General features: G+C 44.6%; 1 protein-coding gene across 1 annotated transcript in view; it reads right to left on the bottom strand.

Annotated features, from left to right (window-relative positions):
* The window catches only part of SLC38A1 (solute carrier family 38 member 1), a 45,904-nt gene extending 33,169 nt beyond the window's left edge, over window positions 1–12,735 (bottom strand). The window contains exons 1-2 of the mRNA XM_019543338.1: window positions 12,607–12,735; window positions 2,227–2,432 (exon numbers count right to left, since the gene is read on the bottom strand). Of these exons, the coding sequence (XP_019398883.1) occupies window positions 2,227–2,345 (119 nt within the window). The 5' untranslated portion in view covers window positions 2,346–2,432; window positions 12,607–12,735. The remainder of the gene's footprint in view (window positions 1–2,226; window positions 2,433–12,606) is intronic.
* Window positions 12,736–17,846: the final 5,111 nt, after the last annotated feature.

Below are 17,846 nucleotides of genomic sequence, written 5' to 3'. Positions count from 1 at the left end.
CACCTTCGGACCATAAGACGCACCCTCGTTTTCCCCCCACTTTTGGGGGGAAAAAAGTGCGTCTTATGGTCCGAAAAATACAGTATTTTCTTTTTCTTTCTGCACAGTCTCTTGCTATTACGATAGAAGCATCTGTCCGCTGCCTTTGGGGTCCACCACTCTAGAGTTACGAGCACAACACTTACAGTAATTTTCTCCTACTTCCTTTCTCTGATGAAATCTTTTGGATTGTGTAAATCTTGTTGGGTGGTTTAGCTTCTGTGGGTCTGTGTAAAGTGAGAGTCCTAACCGCTTTGTTAGCTTACAGATGGGTCTCTGGACTCTAGCTCTTGCATCAGTTATTCTAATATTTGATTTTTAACTTTAATTTAATCCTCTTTGAAAGATTCCTTTTGTTTTAGGTAAATTCAAGCAGCCATTATTTAATATAACAAGCAAGCAAAATGAACAAAGAGCGTGACTTGACTTAAAAACCTCACTATGGGCATGTCTACATGTCACTGTGATTTAGTAATTCCTTTTGGAAGTACTAAAGCACGGTGCAGTAACCTCCCATACTCCACAGCACACAGTTAGATTTTCTTGCTATGTCACCATAGCAGCATGCTAAAATGGGGGAGCACACCCTTACAGCCACATACCCGCTGATCACGTGTAAATTCACATGATCACTACATCTCTGTACCACACCATATAGCGACATAGCGCATCACTACGTTGCCGTAGGGCAATGTGTAGATGCACCCTAGAGTTTCACATTCTGAAGTTGTTAGATGAACTAACATCTGCTGGCTGGGGACATACAGTTCTAATTTACCTAAGTGTAATAAGCTCCAAATTAAACTGTGTATTACTTTAGCACATCAAAAGTTATTGCAGGCTATACTTCTGCATTTTTAAATCAAAGATCTATATTTTTAAACTAAAGCCCATGGTTGCCTTCTGCCCAGTTTCCATGTGCTTCAGGGCAGGAATCCCAGTAGCAAGTTTTGCCTCAACACCCCAGATCAGCAGTGGTACACATGGTTTAATGTTCAATGCATGTGGTTTGTGATGTCACAAACCACACATGCCTAGACACAGCCTAGAAGTCCATGGAAACATTTGCTACTCGTTTTCTGTCAATACAACTGCTTATGATAGCAAGTGCTATCTATGTTCAGGAGTAAAGGCTAGCCTGGATCGCCTTGCCTCTGGGTGGCATCCTAAACTGGTACTATTAGGTAGCACTCAATTTATTATTTATTTACATTGGGACATGAACCAAAATCACCAGCCTAGATGCCAAAGGTCATCTGGTCCCATGCAGGAAGAGCAAGGGATGAGGGCTGGCTTTGGTCCAGGTACTTTTGCTTCTGTTTTTCAAAACTGAATGAAAGTTTCGCAGGAAGCTAGCTCTTTGCAGCAGAAAAGTCTGAGCAGGATAAAGGTAGAATCCTTTAATAATTTCAGCTTCTGTTCAAAACCCAACTGAATACCTCTCTATAGTACTTTGCAATAATCATGAAGGACATGGCATTATTCTATTACTAAAATAATAGAAAACCCTTAACATTATTTTAGAGCTAAATTTAATAATAATAATGTAAAATATGCAAGGATATTTTACTTCAATTACTCGAAAGAGAATTTTTTTTTGAAGTTTAAATACAAGCTTTAGATGTGAACCTCTGCTGAATTTTCTAAAATATATAATCTATTAGGGTTTTTCCTACTATAATCTTAGGAGTAATGGTTTTGGATATACTCCCACTTGCACTTTTTAAAATATAACCTGAATCTACATTTATTCTTATTAATGCAAGTTACAAATTCACAGAAGTCTAAACTACATGGACATGGCCAGTAAGGTTACAATCCTCCATTTGTGGAATAAATGACAGTGAAAATCTTTGCTCAAAATGTGTCTTGTTCTAATTATTATTATTATTATTTCTGCACACTAGAAGCAGACATTCTGAAATGTTGGCTTTTTGATGTACTATATGTTTATGCATTTTATTGGACTCATTTGAAAGATTCAAAAGGATGAATAAATTGTTACTCTGTTTGCTTTATCTGCTGTTGCCGCCTTTGCCCAACAGATGTCACATATGAAATTCAAATTACATCTTCAAATGGAGCATGACTTGGTAATGAATAATTCAAGACCTATACTGAAAATTAGAATACTGTTTTTAAACAGTGTGTTCACAGGACAGACAGTATCAGTGGAAAAATACTTACCTATTTATCTGGCCATTTTCTACCTCTGCAGAGTCATTTGAATCATTGCTGATGTTATCATCTTCAGGGACCTTCATATTCTGCAACTCAGTTAATTCCACCCCGTTTTTGAAAGGCATCCTAGTTTAGAAACTGTAATATCCAAATATTATGGTCTGATTGATATTCTGAATATATGTGGCAGTCACAATGTGAACTGGACAAACCTAAAATTCAGGAAGAGAAACAAGATGTGCATTATCAACAATGCATAGTACTGAAATAAATGAAACCCTTGTACCAACACTGTCAAACAACTACCAATCAAAAAGGAGCCTCTTACCAATTAAATCTTAAATCTCATTAGGGATACAGGTCACTAGAAAGATTATACTTAGGCTGAGTCAATAATTTCCAGAGATCACATCATACATTTCTGAGAATCAAAGATGGAGTAAAATTCTCTCAGACATTAATCAGAACTCCAAAAAGCAACCAATTTTTGTCAGTACTTTCAAGTGGATACTTCAGACCACTCACATTTATAAAATGGTGAACAAATTTGCAATACCAACATCATAGACCAAGTTTGTAGCCCAACAGCCAAGGAATAAAAATGTTCTGTTAGTTCAAACTCCAGGAAGTTGTCATTCTATATTTCTTTATGTTGTCTCTTTCCTACTTACAAATATAAAATGTCTCAGCAGTTATAACTTGGATTACAAGAATCTACCCTGATGCCAAGTGGAGGCAATTCAGGAATACAAGTACTTCTAGTTCTCCTTTTTCCAAGCAGTTAAATTCCAGTTATTTAAATGTGCCAATATCTGTAACTAGCTAATCAGACAGAAAAATGCCACTGATTAACAATTTCATTAAATGAAGGTTACAATCTGAAGCATGATGTAAACAAAATAAACTCAATCCTTTGACACATAGGCAGGCTCTCTCTTCAATCAACCAATTTAAACCATTCATTGTAAGAAATAAATTCTCTCCTACACTGGAAGATGCTTACTTGTGATAACCAAAAATAACTAGGGAGAATGGGATGAATCCACTCCCATAAAATATGAGTCCTCATCAGAGATACAGGCCACTTGAAATACTATGCTTGGGCAGAGTCAAAATTTCCACAGATTACTTCATGCATTTGTAAGAATCAAAGAAGTCTGTAAGTCAGCTAACCACAACCTGTACATGTGGGGAAGGGTTTCAGAAACAGTTCTTGCAAATTTCTAGCCTAGGCTACAATATTTTTTATTCCTGTCCCCAGATCTTAACATTTGCCAGTCAGCCAGGGGACAACAGAGGAATCTTGATCAAGACTCAAAATACTGGGGGAGCCAGGCATTCAGAGCCTCAGAACTGGTTCAAGCACTCAGAATAATGTCTTTGTTTATCCCTTTTTAATCTCTTCAACCCACCTTCACCATCTATAGCATTCCCTCCTTTTTTCCCTCTTTTCCTATCCATTGTATAAAAAGGACTTTACTCCCTTCTACTTACTGCTCCGGCTCTCTGCAAGTCCATTCATAGCAACTGGTGAAGTCTGCTGCCTACAAAAGCTCATTGGTCTCTGAACAAGTTAGTCTATAAGATGCCACGCTGCCAGACCTCCTGGTATAAATGGGCTACAAATACATTTAGGCTGATTGTTAAAATAAAATTTCTAACCAAGAGAGCAGTGGGGTTCTGAAATAGGCTTCCATGTGGAGCAGTGGGAGCAAAAACCTTGCTCCTTTGGAGATGTAGCTTGATTACTTTATGAAAGGGATTCTATGACGCAGTGTCTGTAGGGGATTAGGTTTGACGTAGGAGGCCTTTTCCATTCCTATGCTCCTGAAATAAAATGTACTACTCTGAAATTGAAAAGAGTGTCTACACAAAGGTTTGCATGGATTTAACTAAATTAGTTGAAAATCTGAAATCTAAATTAAATTAGTGCAAGCTTTTCATGGAGCCCAGTTCTGAAAGCACTTGTTATATGCATAGCGCATATTACTTCTACTGAAGAATTTCCAGACCTGCCCCTACACATTAGTGCTTAATATTCTCAAACTGAAGTGCAGAAATTAACACTTCTCAGAACCGAGTCAAAGGCAAAGTTCACAACTCACTCAGGTACAGCTCACACCCCTGCTTTTGCTAATGTTCAGCTAAGAGCTGCAAAGCTGGATAAAAGAAGACAAGTGAGCCGATTTCAAGATTCTCTTGGCAATAGAAAAACCTAGAACCTGTGTTAATGGAAGCTTAGATGCTATGAAAAGTGGATATAACAACATGTTATGCAGTCCTGCCCCACTGAAGTCAGTGGAAGATTTACCATTCACTCTGAAGTGAATGGAGCCAGGATTTTCAATTTCCCTTCACCATCCTAATACTTACCAGAACACACAGTGTTCATGTTAGCAGTTTGTGTCTGCTGGGCTTGGGGGGGGAATTCTCTGTGAATAGCAGCCTGAGGGTGGAGGACCGCCGCTACTCACCCTGGGATGCCGTTGACCCGGAGTAGATGTTGAGTCGTCAAGTTCCTGCCCTGGTTCTCACCTGCCACGACTTGCTGTTAGGTTCAGTAAGGCGGTTCCTGGTTACTCCACAGCCCGGGATCCCCGGTGGTCACATTGCGGGGCTCCGCCACCCCTTGCACCCTGGCCTCACGTCTCCTCGGGTGTCCTTTCTAATCGATGCCCCGGCTCCCTATCCTGAGGCCAGTCGCCTCACCGGCCCAGCCGACCCTTATCCTCGGGCTCCCCGTGCCCTGGGCGATACAGGACCGGGTCCCAGCCAAGACGGGGTTTCCTCTACGGGCCCCTGCCTGGACCTCCCCAGCGATACTCCTCGACGGGCTCCTCTTCTAATGCGAGGAATCTGGAAGGCTAACACTAAGTCTTTAGCCCGGACCTTCCTAGGTCCCTTGCGGGCAACCCTTCTCTGGCTTTGGCCACCAGTGGCCGACACCGGCCTAGGCCCTACTGTGCCTCGTCAGTGCCCTCCCGGGCCGACGCCCCGACCCCAGACCTGTAAGCCCCGCAAGTCGAGGGTTCACAGTCCCAGAACTCTTCCTCACTGGATCCCTCGTCTTCCGGGCCGGTCTGCCACTCCCTGCTTGTTGTGCTGGGGCTGGCTGCCACTGCTATTCTCCCCTCCGTTTGGGCGGGCTGCAACTCCCTGCCGGGGTCGCCCGTCTCCCCTCTGAGCAGGCCCACCGTTCGGCCATGGTTGCCGCTCTCCAACCCTTGGTCTGGGCAGACAGCAGCTCACCTGCCCCCGACGTCCCTTGACCCTCCTCTCGAGGGGTTTGGGTCCCATCCCCCTCTGGGGTCCTCACTCCCAGTGGGTGCGAGGTTACCTGCTCGCTTCCTGCTGGGATCCTCTGCCTCAACGGCAGAGAGCCCTCTCTCCGGGTCCCACCACCATCTTTCCTCGGCGGCTGCTTTTATCGCCGGCCTCTGACTGCCAGCACCGGCGCCGGCTTCTGGCTGCACCGGCGTAAACAAGTGGCGGATGTCCCGCTCGGGCTCCGCCGCTGCCACGGGTAAGTCTCGTTCTGGCTCCCCGGGACACAGTTCATTAGCAGTTCATTTTTGATAAGATAATAGTTGGCTATTAACATCAACAAAATGACCCAAGTAACAAGAAAAAGTTTTTCACTACATTTCAGATAAAGGAATATTTCAGTCATCAGAACAATGCATATAACTTCTCAAATGAGAGAATTTCCTAAGCTGATAAGCCACTCGGGTCTAGAGGTTTATGCAGAAACCTAGGCACTTGGAAACCTGGACTATTATCCTGACTACTGTTAATTCACTGCGAGTCTTTGGGCAGGTGCACGTAGTATTTTCATCTGTTTTAAAAAAGGATTAAAATAACACAACCCCAGCTTTATTAGGTGCTTACAGGTCCGCAATTGAAATGCTAGGTAAGTGGATGGCATTACTATGCTTTGAAGAAAGCTCCAAAACTTTTTTTTTTTAAATAAAAGCTAGTCTAAATGTAAAAATATTGCTTGAATAGCAATAACAGCAAAACGCTCTTGATAGGTGCAGCTTTTATTTGCTATACTAACAAAATGCTTTGCTAGTGTAACTTATGTGAGTTCTGGCAGTGAAATAAACTACTGGCAAAAATAATTTTATGTCTGCATAACTGTGTACACACTATGGCTTTGGCCATCATAAAAAATGTTGGAATAAAAAATATAAAACTTTTGCCCAACGTTGCTAAGCAAGCAAAAATCCCAAGCACTGACTTGGCCTAATATTTAATTCTTACTATTTTGGTTTTTAAAAAGCTATACAGCTACAACCAATTATCTGATCAGTAACTGAATTAATTCCAATTTCAATCATTACCTATATTCTCACCTTCCTTAACCCAGGCTTGTCCAACATGCGGCCCACCAAGCCATTTTCTGTGGCCCACGGTGCTGTCATGGGAACCCCCTGTCCCTCCCCCAGCCCCTCAGCAGCTTCCTAATGGCTGCTGAAGGGCTGAGGAAGGGTCAAGGTTCCCACATGCACCGTATCAGCTTGACGTTGCCAACGCAGTGTGGCTCTTCCCCTCCCCCCTCATTTCACTGTGTCCCTTCCTGGCCCCACCCCTCCCTTCCTCATTTGCAGGCTGGTCCCCGCCGTGCGCGTGGGCTGGAGCAGGTCACAGTGCAGTGGGCGGGCAGATGCAGGGGGCATGGGTGCTGCCGTGGAGGGATGCTTTGGCCAGCCCATGGGAGATGCTGCTGCCATGGCTGTTGGAGCGGGAAGCCGGTGCCACTTCTGCCTCCCCACATCCCCCCGTGCCCGCAGACATTGCACTGGGGGTGGTGAGTTGCAGGCCCAAGGGAGGGAGGGACCCCTGCCACTTGGGCTCGGGCTGCCCCAGGGGAGAGGGAGCAGAGGGGTGTCCCTGCACATCCTGCACCCCCTTGTAGAGTCCCCACATGTCCCCCTGGCTGCTGAGCCCAGGTGCGCAGGTGTGGGAACATCCTCAAGGCCGTCCAGGTGGCAGGGAGGACACGGCAGGGTCAGGCGGCACCCCTTGACCCCCAGGCTGCAGCCAGACTGGACAGGCTGTGCAAACGCCCGCTCCTGCCAGCCCACTGGGTGATAAAAAGTTCCATGATCTGGCCCCACATTCAAAATGGTTGGGCAGCCCTGCCTTAACCCTAGAAAAGAACAGAATTGTTAACCGGCATGCCGGCTTGTAAGGTAATGTGAAATCAGACGTGCCCACTGTGGCATGTCCAGTTTTTCTGAGCCCCCATAGCCCAGGGCCATAACTGGCTGCACGGGGTCTGCCTCCCTGTCCCGCAGGAGGGTCGGCAATACCCAGGACGCAATAAGAAAAGCAGTGGCCTGAATAATCAAGGACACCTGTTCAGGACGCTCAATTAACCGGTATATTTTGTTATCTGGCATCCCCCATTCCTGGGGGATGCCAGCTAACAGCACTTTTACTGTACATATAATTTATTTACCCTACGTTATTTATACAGTACAATACCTTCGCCTTGAAATTTATGGAAAGGGATTATGAGAAGTCAGATATAATGCATTTTTTAGCATTGTTGAGAACCTCACAGACTATTAAAAAAAGCTTTCAAAGAACTTGATGCATTTTCTTTACCCCACTCCTGAAAGGTCCATCATTCTAATAGAATCCCTGAAATCCCAGCCTCCTGGATGCTACAGCACAGAGGTAGGGAGCAGGAAGTAGAGCAGGAAGTTGGGCAACAGAGGACCAAAGTGGTACTTGGGAAGGGTACAGGGCCAATTTGTGGCACATCTGAGAAAAAGGTTCGCCCTCGTTACTTTAGCGCTAGTAATAGGCTTAATCTATTTGAAAAGTTTGGATATCCGAACAGACCACGAGATGGTAAGTCCAGTCATATTTATCTGCTTGTTCCAGTAGTACCTGTACACAATGACATTCTAGACAATTTCTCTCTCTCAAACCTGGCACTTCTTACGTTAATGTCACAAGAAAAGGAGGTAATGGCACCTGCTTCATGCCTGTGATATCTTTTACCTGAATCTAACCTTTATAGACTTTTTCCTCATCTGGCACCTTTCATAAAGTGTCAGAATTCTGCCTGTTCAAAAGTAGCAGGTATCTGAGAGGTATGTGAGGGCAGTTGTGAGCTTCAGTAATATTCTTTCACTTCTGCTCAGGATTTTCCCCACATAGCTTTGCATAAATTCACTGTGGAACTCCCAGTAATCCAATTGTCTTTTACCATGGTAAATTTCCCAGATACAATTAACTACGTTTTAACTATGGAATTCAAGATAATTTGCTTAAAAGCTGAAATCTGATTTAATTTTCTGTTCATGCATATAACAGACCTGCCTCAAACTGCTCTCTGCAGCTTATTAAAGCAATCAGAATCCAGAGCTTTGTGTTTCACACAAACTGCTTTCTGCCAAGACTGGGATGTGATATGTGCCCTGCCTTTGCTTATACCTTTGAGTGTTCTTTGCAGGGAATAGCAATATGACCCACAGGAGTATAAGGACATAAATAATGAAACAATGAGTTTGAAAATGTGTATATTAAATATTCATTTAAAAAGCCAAATACCAAAATGGGTCTTAAAAACAGGGTATCATGTCAAAAGCCAACCTCCTCTGAAAGAGACTTGATAAAGGAAATTATAGTGAAGTTGGAAACAGACATTAAAAGACAATACTGTATAAAGATAAGAGAAATGAAGACTAATGTAGAGGTTCTTTACCTTTGTTACACTGTGACCCTATGTTGCAAGAGTAAGTAGTATCAGGAACATCCAGTCTCATTATTTTTGGAGCTCTCTATTCTATTCAGCCATAATGAAATGCAGGGTAATACATTCTTCTAAATCCTGGTTACAGTCTCCTAGCTAGCTTAAGAACCTATGGTCTACCAGGTTGTGAACAGAACTGTAAATAAGGGATTGAAAAAGTTCAATTCTGACTCATCTACTGACTCATTGCTTGGCTTTTGGCAACTTACTTAACGATGATGCAAAAAGAAAAGGTAAAATATATTTTAGTATAAAATTTCTGTTTTGATATTATAGAAAAATGATTTATGCAAAACACAGCAAAAGGATTCCACAAACGAGCAACTTTTTAAAGAGTTACTTAAAATTTGATTTGGTCCTGAATGTTCAAAAGACTCCTAGGGAGGGAGATCTTTATACCTCCATTGGTTTTATGCAGTTCCTCCTACCATCTTTATTTCAGTTTCTGCATTTATAAAATTGGAACAATGATATTTATCTGCCAACCTCACTGTATAATATTTGTAAAATACTTAGGAGTTAAAACGAACTGTTATGATTATAACAAAGATTAGCTGTTCAAACTTCCTGTTTTGGATTTAGGTTATAATAATTCAATACTACCTGTAAATATAACTTTAGTTTACCATTTATATTCAGAATAGTTAAATCTTTCCACAATTCAGGGCCTACTCCATGTAACCCTTAGACCAAAAGCGCTTTCCATAAAATTGATTAAACGAGGCTGAAATTGATTTGTGGTATGGATTCCTCTTAAACACAATAATAATATTCACTATTTTAACTAAAACCAATTTTTTTCCTGCATGTGTATTTTTAAAGATCATATTTATTTAGGCTTAATGTGCTAGTCCCCCCTAGTATGGAGAAAGAGGCAAAACCACTGCAAGTTAGTGAAAATGTGGAAACACAAAAGGTCCCAGTGCTGCCCAGTCACCACTCTTTCCTGCTGGAAAACTTTAATATTATAAAAGCCTAAGTCTGTCTGTTTGTAAGGCTTGATTCGCACTCCGATTGGCTGACGGAAACACCCAATCAGAGTGCTCCACATGTGGGGGAGCGCCACAATGATTCCAAAGCTGCCCGGAGGATGGGACAGAGGGTGGTAGAGCCGGGGCTGGCCTTGGCTTTCCATCCCCGCTCCCTGCAAGAGGCAAAACAGCAGCAGCATGGGGCATTAGGTGGCAGCACTCCATCCCAGCACGCTCCCTCCCCCCCCATCATTCTTGATGGGCAATTGGCTAGCTTGATATATAAGGGCTTAGTCTATCTATCTGTAATGCTTTTGGGGGCGTGGGTCTCCCCAGTCCTGCGTCAAGAATGCCCGTCAAGAATGACAGGTGGGTCGTGGCTCCAGTGGAGCGGGCCAGGCGGAAGCAGAGTGGGGGAGCTGGGTTGCACACAGCCGGATGCGGAGTGGGGGCAGTATGGGGTGGTAGGTGGCGGCGGGGGCGCGGGGCCGGACGCAGAGCAGGGGAGAGCATGGCTGGACATGGAGCAGCAGCAGCGCGGGGTGGTGGCATGCCAGCTTCCCCCACTCCCCTGCTCCTGGGAAGTGGCAGCAGCACAGGATGGTGGCACTTCACCCCCTCCTACCCTGTCATTCTTGACAGGCAATTCACTAGTAGTGGAATAAAGGTACAAGGTCAGACTGGACAAGTAAGGAAGAAATCCCTTTAAATTGTTTCTCCTCCTCCTTCATGCATTAGTGTCCTTGTGAAAAGGTAAGTTTGAATAGTGAAGATGAAGTGATCCTCCATACCCTATGGCATTCTACAGAGGATTTCTGAAAGAAACATGGGAAAAGAGTCCTCTCCACTTAGACTCCAGAGCTTCTGAGTCAGACTGTTTATAACCCAACCATCACCAGCCTTTCTACAGTTTTGAGTGTCTTAGGTACCAACCACATCACCTCTAATCCTACCGTACAGAAGAGAAGAAGCAGTGGGGCACATGCTGCATCTGGTGCATAATGATTCAGGCGAGTGCTCTTTCTCACATTTTTTTTTAAAAGAAAGTAAAATTTAGAATCACATTCAGAACCACTTGATTCCTCTGAAGTCAGTGAAGCTACATCTCAGTGAAGTGTCACCAAGTATCTTGTCCCAATTGGGCTCAATGATTCCTGGGTTCCACTGAAGTCTTTACTATTTATTTTGGGAGCAGAACAAACAGGCCATGGTCTGAATTTGGCCTCTTCTTGATACTGTTTATTTACTCTTCTATGCCAGCTGAGATTTCCTCAGTCAGCCAAAAGGTTGTGAAGTCTGGGCCTATGGCATTAAGTTTTCTTCTGAATATATATTTTTCTACTAAAAACATTACTGATTTGAGAGAGGTCATTGAGAATACAGAGCATCTTTTCCACGTTGGAAATTATTTAATCAAAGATTAAAAAAAAAAAAACTACAGCCAGTGTTTTCATTTTGGCACAATGAAAGGTCTGCAGCATGTTGCCTCTCCAACAATACCAAAGAACAAAAGATGAATGAAGCACCACAAAGCAGCAGTCACTTATCAGTTGAAAAAATAGGTTAGTAGAAATGCCTACGAGCAACACGTGCATGCTGGCAAGCTGCACAATCTAATGATATGCGGCAGGGTCAAACCCGAGGGGAGGCAGGCAAAGGGCAGCTGATGATGGGCATGATTTCAGTTGTCCTTCTGGATCTAAAGCAATGTATCTCAACCAGCAGGTCACAACACAAAAGTGCACTGCAAGAATATACGAAAGGGTTGGGAACAAACTTTAAAAATGGATTCCCCTTTACAGGAGAAAAACATGGGGAACCGTGGCTAACCCCCTGCAGGCTGGCAGAGCTCCAGGCTGCTTGGGCCCCGCTGCCCTGCAACCCCCCACCCCCACTGCTCTGGGGCTCAGGGGCACTGGGTTGGGACCTGCTATTGACATTTACAAATGGGTCCTGGTACAAAAAGGGTTGAGAACCACTGACCTAAAGGAAAAGCATGGTGTTTTTGTTTTTTTTACATACAGCATCTCTCCTCTTTCATGAGGCCCACATCTTAAAGCGACAGATGGGAGGCAACCTCCACGTTGACAGCAAGGGAGCAAAAGCATGCCCTGCCCAGGAGAGCCGTCTGTACCCATAGGTGGATGCGGGTAAATTTAGCTCCTTTGTTCTTGCCTGCAGCTCCAGGAGAAGGGGAAGAGCTGAACCCACCTTCTCACACACCTCCGAAGGGGCCTTGGATAGCCCGCAGGCAGCGGGGGTCCCCGGGCGCAGGCAAGGAGAGCCCCCAAAGCCAGCCAGAGGCGGCCGCCTGGGGCAGGGTGTCTGGAGGCGCCGGAGCCTCCCCGTTGTCTCGGCGGGGTTTCGGGGCCGCCCCGAGGCCCGGAAATGGTGGGGTGGGCGGCTACAAGGGCGGCGCAGCATCCCGGGCCCGCTGTGGCGCAGCACTGCCAAGCCCCAGGGCGGTCGCCAGCCCCCCGCTATCCCGGCGCCGTCTCCCGCCAATTCCTAGGCGCGCGGGGCTCCTTCAGCCCCGCCGCGGGGAGGCCGCCGCACGGACCCAGGGGCGGGGGGGGAGGATGTCCCCGCTGCCCTCAAGGAGACTGAGTTCCGCCGCTGAGTACCGGATGGGGGGCGCGCACTCACCTCCCCTTCGGGCGGGCCCTGGTGCTGCCTCCTGGTCCTGGACGCGGCCCGGGGGATGGGAAGGACAGCGGCGGCGCCGACGGGCGGGAGAAGGAGGCGATCTGCAGCGGCAATGTGGTAGTGGCGGGCAGGTGCCTCCTCCCCTTCCCTTCCTCTTCTTCTTCCTCTTCCTCTCGGGCCACGCCGTCCCGCCCCGCCTGCCCCCACATAGCCCGGCCGGCCTGGCTGCTACCCCCAAGGCTGGAGCAGGGGCTTGGCGGGGCCTCGGGGCAGCGCCTTGCGAGATCCCCTGCGAGCCTGTGTGCAGCCTTTGTCTGGCTCCATGCCGGGGCCGCGCCCCAAGCGGCGCCGCCGCCCCTCGCTGCTGTGGGCCGTGGGTGGGGGTCGGACCGCGGGGGGAGCCTGCACTCGGCCTGCCCCGCCGGGGGTCTGTGCTCCGGCCCCTGCCCCGGTTTCCTGGCTGTGGAAAAACCCAAAAGACATTTTTGCTGTTGCTGAAGAGGAGGAGCGCTCCCAGGGCAGGATGCTCCGCGCCGTGGACTCCTGTTAGAAACCTCTGGCTTCATCAGGGGCATCACCATTGCCCACCTCAGTTTGCCTGGCACCCTGGAAGGATGCCCAGGATGCCACCAGATGCCCTCTGTGAGAATCATAGAAAATGAGGGCTGGAAAGGACTCTTTATGATTCTCAACCTTCTTTGTACCAGGACCCGTTTGTAAACATCAATGGCCAGTCCTGGCCCAGTGCCCCCCATTCCTGACCTGCTGCCCCCACCCCAATGTGTGAGGCAGGAAGGGCGCAAGGAGCCCCATTGGGGGCTGGAAAGCCACGGATTCCCGTTTTCCTTCTTTAAGGAAAATCCATTTTTAAAGTTCGTTTGCAACCCCTTCATACATTCTTGCAAGCCACTTTTGTGTTGTGACCCATGACTTGAGAAATGCTGATCTAGTCCAATCCACCCCCCAAGGCAGGATCATCCCCAGTGAGATCATCCCAGCTAAGGCTTTGTCTAACCGGGTCTTCAAGACCTCCAAGGATGCAGATTCTGCAGCCTCTCTGGGTAACCTGTTCCGGTGCTTTGCAACCCCTGTAGGGAGAAAGATAATAGGGAAAACTAACCTAAACTTCCTTTGCTACAGCTTGAGACAGTTGCTCCTTGTTCTGTCATCTGCTACCACTGACAACAGTCCAGGTCCATCTTTGGAAACCCCCTTCAGATAGATGAAGGCTGCTATCAAATTCCACCTCAGCCTTCTCTTCTTCAGACTAAATAAGCCCAGTTCCCTCAGCCTCTCCTCAGAAGTCATGTTGCCCAGCCCCTTCACCATTTTCGTTGCCCTACCCTGGACTCTCCAATTTGCCCACATCCTTTCTCTAGGGGTGGGGCCCAAAATTGGACACAGTGCTTCGGATGTGGCCCCACCAGTGCTGAATAGAGAGGAAGAATCATTTCCCTCAATGTACTGGCAGCATTCCTACTAGTGCAGCCCAGTATGCCATTAGCCTTCTTTGCAACAAGTCACACTGTTAGTTTATCTACAAATCCTTGGCGTGCACCATGTGGTTTTGTTGTGTTAGGCCTTTGGCACAACAGCCAAACCCTTACAGTGGGCAGCTATCAGTTCCCACCAAAAGGGGAAGCTTGTGTGTGGCTCCCCAAATCGAGTACAGAAAAGCCAACCTGTGCCCCTGACTATGTTCGCTAATTTCTCCATACATTATGTAAACTGGAAATGTTTTCCCTGCGTAGTCACACGTTAATACAGTCAAGTTTGAAACACGTCATGGTTTTGTTCTTCCGAAAACAGAAAAAGGAAGTGGCATGTACGCTAACTGCACAGCAGGCAGGTGCCTGTGTGTTTGATAGGTCCCTGATAACCCTGTAAACGATTCTATTATATCATTTTAATAGAACCTCAGTTCGAAAGAAACTAAAGAATAAATATGTAAAAATGCATCGTCACTGGCAAATAAAACCCAATCCTACCATTATTTACGTACATATTTAATGATAAGAACTTAGTTTCACTGACTTGAATGGAACTGCTACATGCTTAACGTATGTGCTTGTGTAAGCTGTGATACAGGGCAGCTTGCAGAGCTGTGCTCTGGCAGCCTGCAGAGGATTTGAGTTGTTACAGGCCTCAGCTACAGAGGCTTTCCTCTTTAGGTCACAAGCAGTGGCAGTTCTTGCTTGTAGTTCCTATTTCCAATTCAATCCACTCTGTCAGCAGAAATGGCAACTGTCATACCTGTAGGTACCTGGCTTAAGGGAATGATACTTTTTATTGGTATGTTCTTTTTCCTCAAAGGGTCTCAGACCACTTCATATATATTAAAATAATACTTTGTAGATAACATCTGAAAAGTGCTGTATAAACACTGACTAATTAAGGGTCACATTAGCTAATTAGACACCTATATTACAGGCAGGAAAACTGAAGTTAGAGAATAGGTGACTTGGCCAAGTTCACAAAGTAAAGAGCCAGACTTTCAACCTTTATTCACACGAGTAAACCTCACTGTCTATTCACACAGGTAATTTAAGTAGCCCTGTGGAAATCTCATATGATTAAGGGATGGAAGATCAGATACCAAATTAGAAGCATAACTCCTGACTCATTTCTGTGCTGAAAGTACCCAGTGTTCCTTCCCAACAGCAGATAAAACATTTAATTTACTTATTTGGTTACATAATATGATATTTTACTTATATTTAAAACTGAGAATGTACAAGAATCTCAAGAAGAAACCTAACACAAATGTAAATTGCATAGTGGATGTGATCAGACCCAAACAACATTGCACATAATAAACCTATTTTTCTTCCTTTGTATAAAATAAGAACCAGATAGTGATTAATTAGTTTTCATAGCACCATGCTATCAACTCTTACATTATAGTTGTGGTAGTTTCATGTTACAAATATGAGTTTTATACATTAACAGTAATTCCTAGACCCAAGCTTATTACTTTTTATAATATTTGATAAAATTTAAGATAGGAGAGAACCAGGCAAAAATAATAGTACCTTTCATTAAGATACTTGGGACTGCAGTGGTGTGGGCATTCAGGTACAAGGTTGACAGCCCAGAAGTCAGAAGTTTGAAGCTATAGCAGAAGTGCTCACAGTGCAGCCCTGTCAGATTCCAATTAATCTGCAAATTCTGCTAAATACCTTGTCAGACAAGGACACAAAAAAGGAAAGACTAAAACATGTATCAGATACAGTTTTCTTTCAAATGCATCTCCTCAAATTGCCACTGACTAACCAGTAAGTGTTTTTTTTTTCAGATGGTAACAAATTTAGTTTTTAGAAAACTAAATTACAAATGTCAGTATTCTTTCAGCTGACTTTTAAACAGCATTGGAAGGTGCAGTGCTCCTGATGCGCAGAAGCATGTGTGGTGATTGCTTATGTAAAGCATGCTTGTTTGAAAGCTTGATCATATATCACAGAAAAAATAGGATCAAAGGGCCTTTTACTCTCACTGATTGCTCACTGACTATTTTTGAGACTGTTGGTCATATTCACCTTGATATCTTGGAATACTTCATCTTCTATGACCCTGTCCTCTAGTTGTTTTTCTACCTTTCGCTTTTCTTCAGATTTTCTTACTGTAGGTTCCTCTCCTACCCACTTTCTCCATGGCCCTTCTCTTCCCTCTTGTTCTTTGTATCCTTTGTCACTTTTTACATATGATCTCATGCATGTATATGGCTTCAGGTATACAAATCACATTTTTATACATTTAAACAGTTCACAGATCCACTTTTCCTATCCTGTCTTCTTTTCACGTCTAGACCTATTTGCCACTTGCACCTTATCTTCAATGTCTATCCATGAACTTAAACTTACCTAAGCATATTGAACCTTCTGCTGTGGCTTTTAAGGGTGCCATGCAATGTTAGTACAGTTAGGTGTATCAACAGCCATACATGACTGACACGATAAACCCAGAGATTTCAAATAGGAATCGATGGTGGTAAAGCATCCTGCTCTGTTGTGGTCTTTCTGAGTTCTGTACAACGGAAGAATTGCTCTAGTATTTTTCCATAGTCAAGAAACTAGTTTAAGCTAACAAGGTTGAGACCCACTATGCAAGGGGCTAAACACAAGAACAAGTTTTTGTGAGGGAATTTGGAGTGCATCAGATACTCTTAAAGGTAGTTCAATTACTTGGCATTTACTATGTGGTAAGAAGTTGCACTTCTAGATGCATTGTAAATTCATGGTATAGTATTCCTCATGGTAGCTTCTTCACATGCCCATATCCTTATTTAGGCCTGTCACTCAGCTCTGCCCTAATTATATCTTATACATGTAAAATACTTATCAGTCAAAGTAATTTCAGACCCACATCTTGAAATAATGTTTTGTTTATCACGGATAATTTTAAACTGACTTTTAAAAAATCATGTACATTATCTTCTAATTATTTTCTCTAATAAAAATTCTGCTTATAAAATTAAACCATATAGCTCTTTCGTTGGCTACAATATGACAAATGTGACAATTTAGAGAATCTGCCTATGTACAGTTTATGAATTAAGATTGATTGAGGGGGGTGGGTTTTTATGTATATTTATGTAAGGTTGCAAACTATTTTGGAAAATAGACTTAATTGCCTTCCTTGTTGCCAGTTTCTTTTATATTGAAATAAACACACAGGGTAAGATGGGTGTATTTGGCACAGAGTTAACAACAGAGGATCTTTCAGTTTTGATGATCACTCATTTTAATGCATAAACAAATTTGACAAATTTTAATGCATAATTTTTGACAAAGTTTAAGTAGGCTGTGGCCAAGAGCCCATTCTGAATACAGTGGGCTTGGTAAATTAACAAAGGGACACTTGGTGGGGATCTTTTATAACCTGAGGAGACTGCTCAGGGAGTCACCTGACAAAAAAGATGCTACAAGAGAAAGGATCTTTCACCAGCCATTCCAGAATGAGAGAAGAAAAACAAAAGGAGGCCAAGAGCAGAAACAGGAAGCTGGCTGCAAGATGACGAGAGACACCATATTTTAGGAGGAGTCATCAGCTGCAGGAGTTGAATCCGTTACATGTAGAGGACTCTTGACTTAAGCCAAAAAAGCTCAGAAGTGATGAGGAAAGGGTAGCAGGCAGACTGTGTGTAGGCATAGGCGACTGGTAGGGTGTGCATGGGGGTGCACATGCCCCCCATGACAGGGCCGTTGACTCCCCAACGGCCAACACTGACACTGTGAGCAGGG

The sequence above is a fragment of the Crocodylus porosus genome, unplaced genomic scaffold (genome assembly GCF_001723895.1).
Source record: "Crocodylus porosus isolate Cpor-Errol unplaced genomic scaffold, CroPor_comp1, whole genome shotgun sequence".
Classification (NCBI taxonomy): domain Eukaryota; kingdom Metazoa; phylum Chordata; order Crocodylia; family Crocodylidae; genus Crocodylus; species Crocodylus porosus.
Note: the sequence above shows the minus strand (reverse complement) of the source record. Positions and strands in the feature narration are given on the sequence as shown.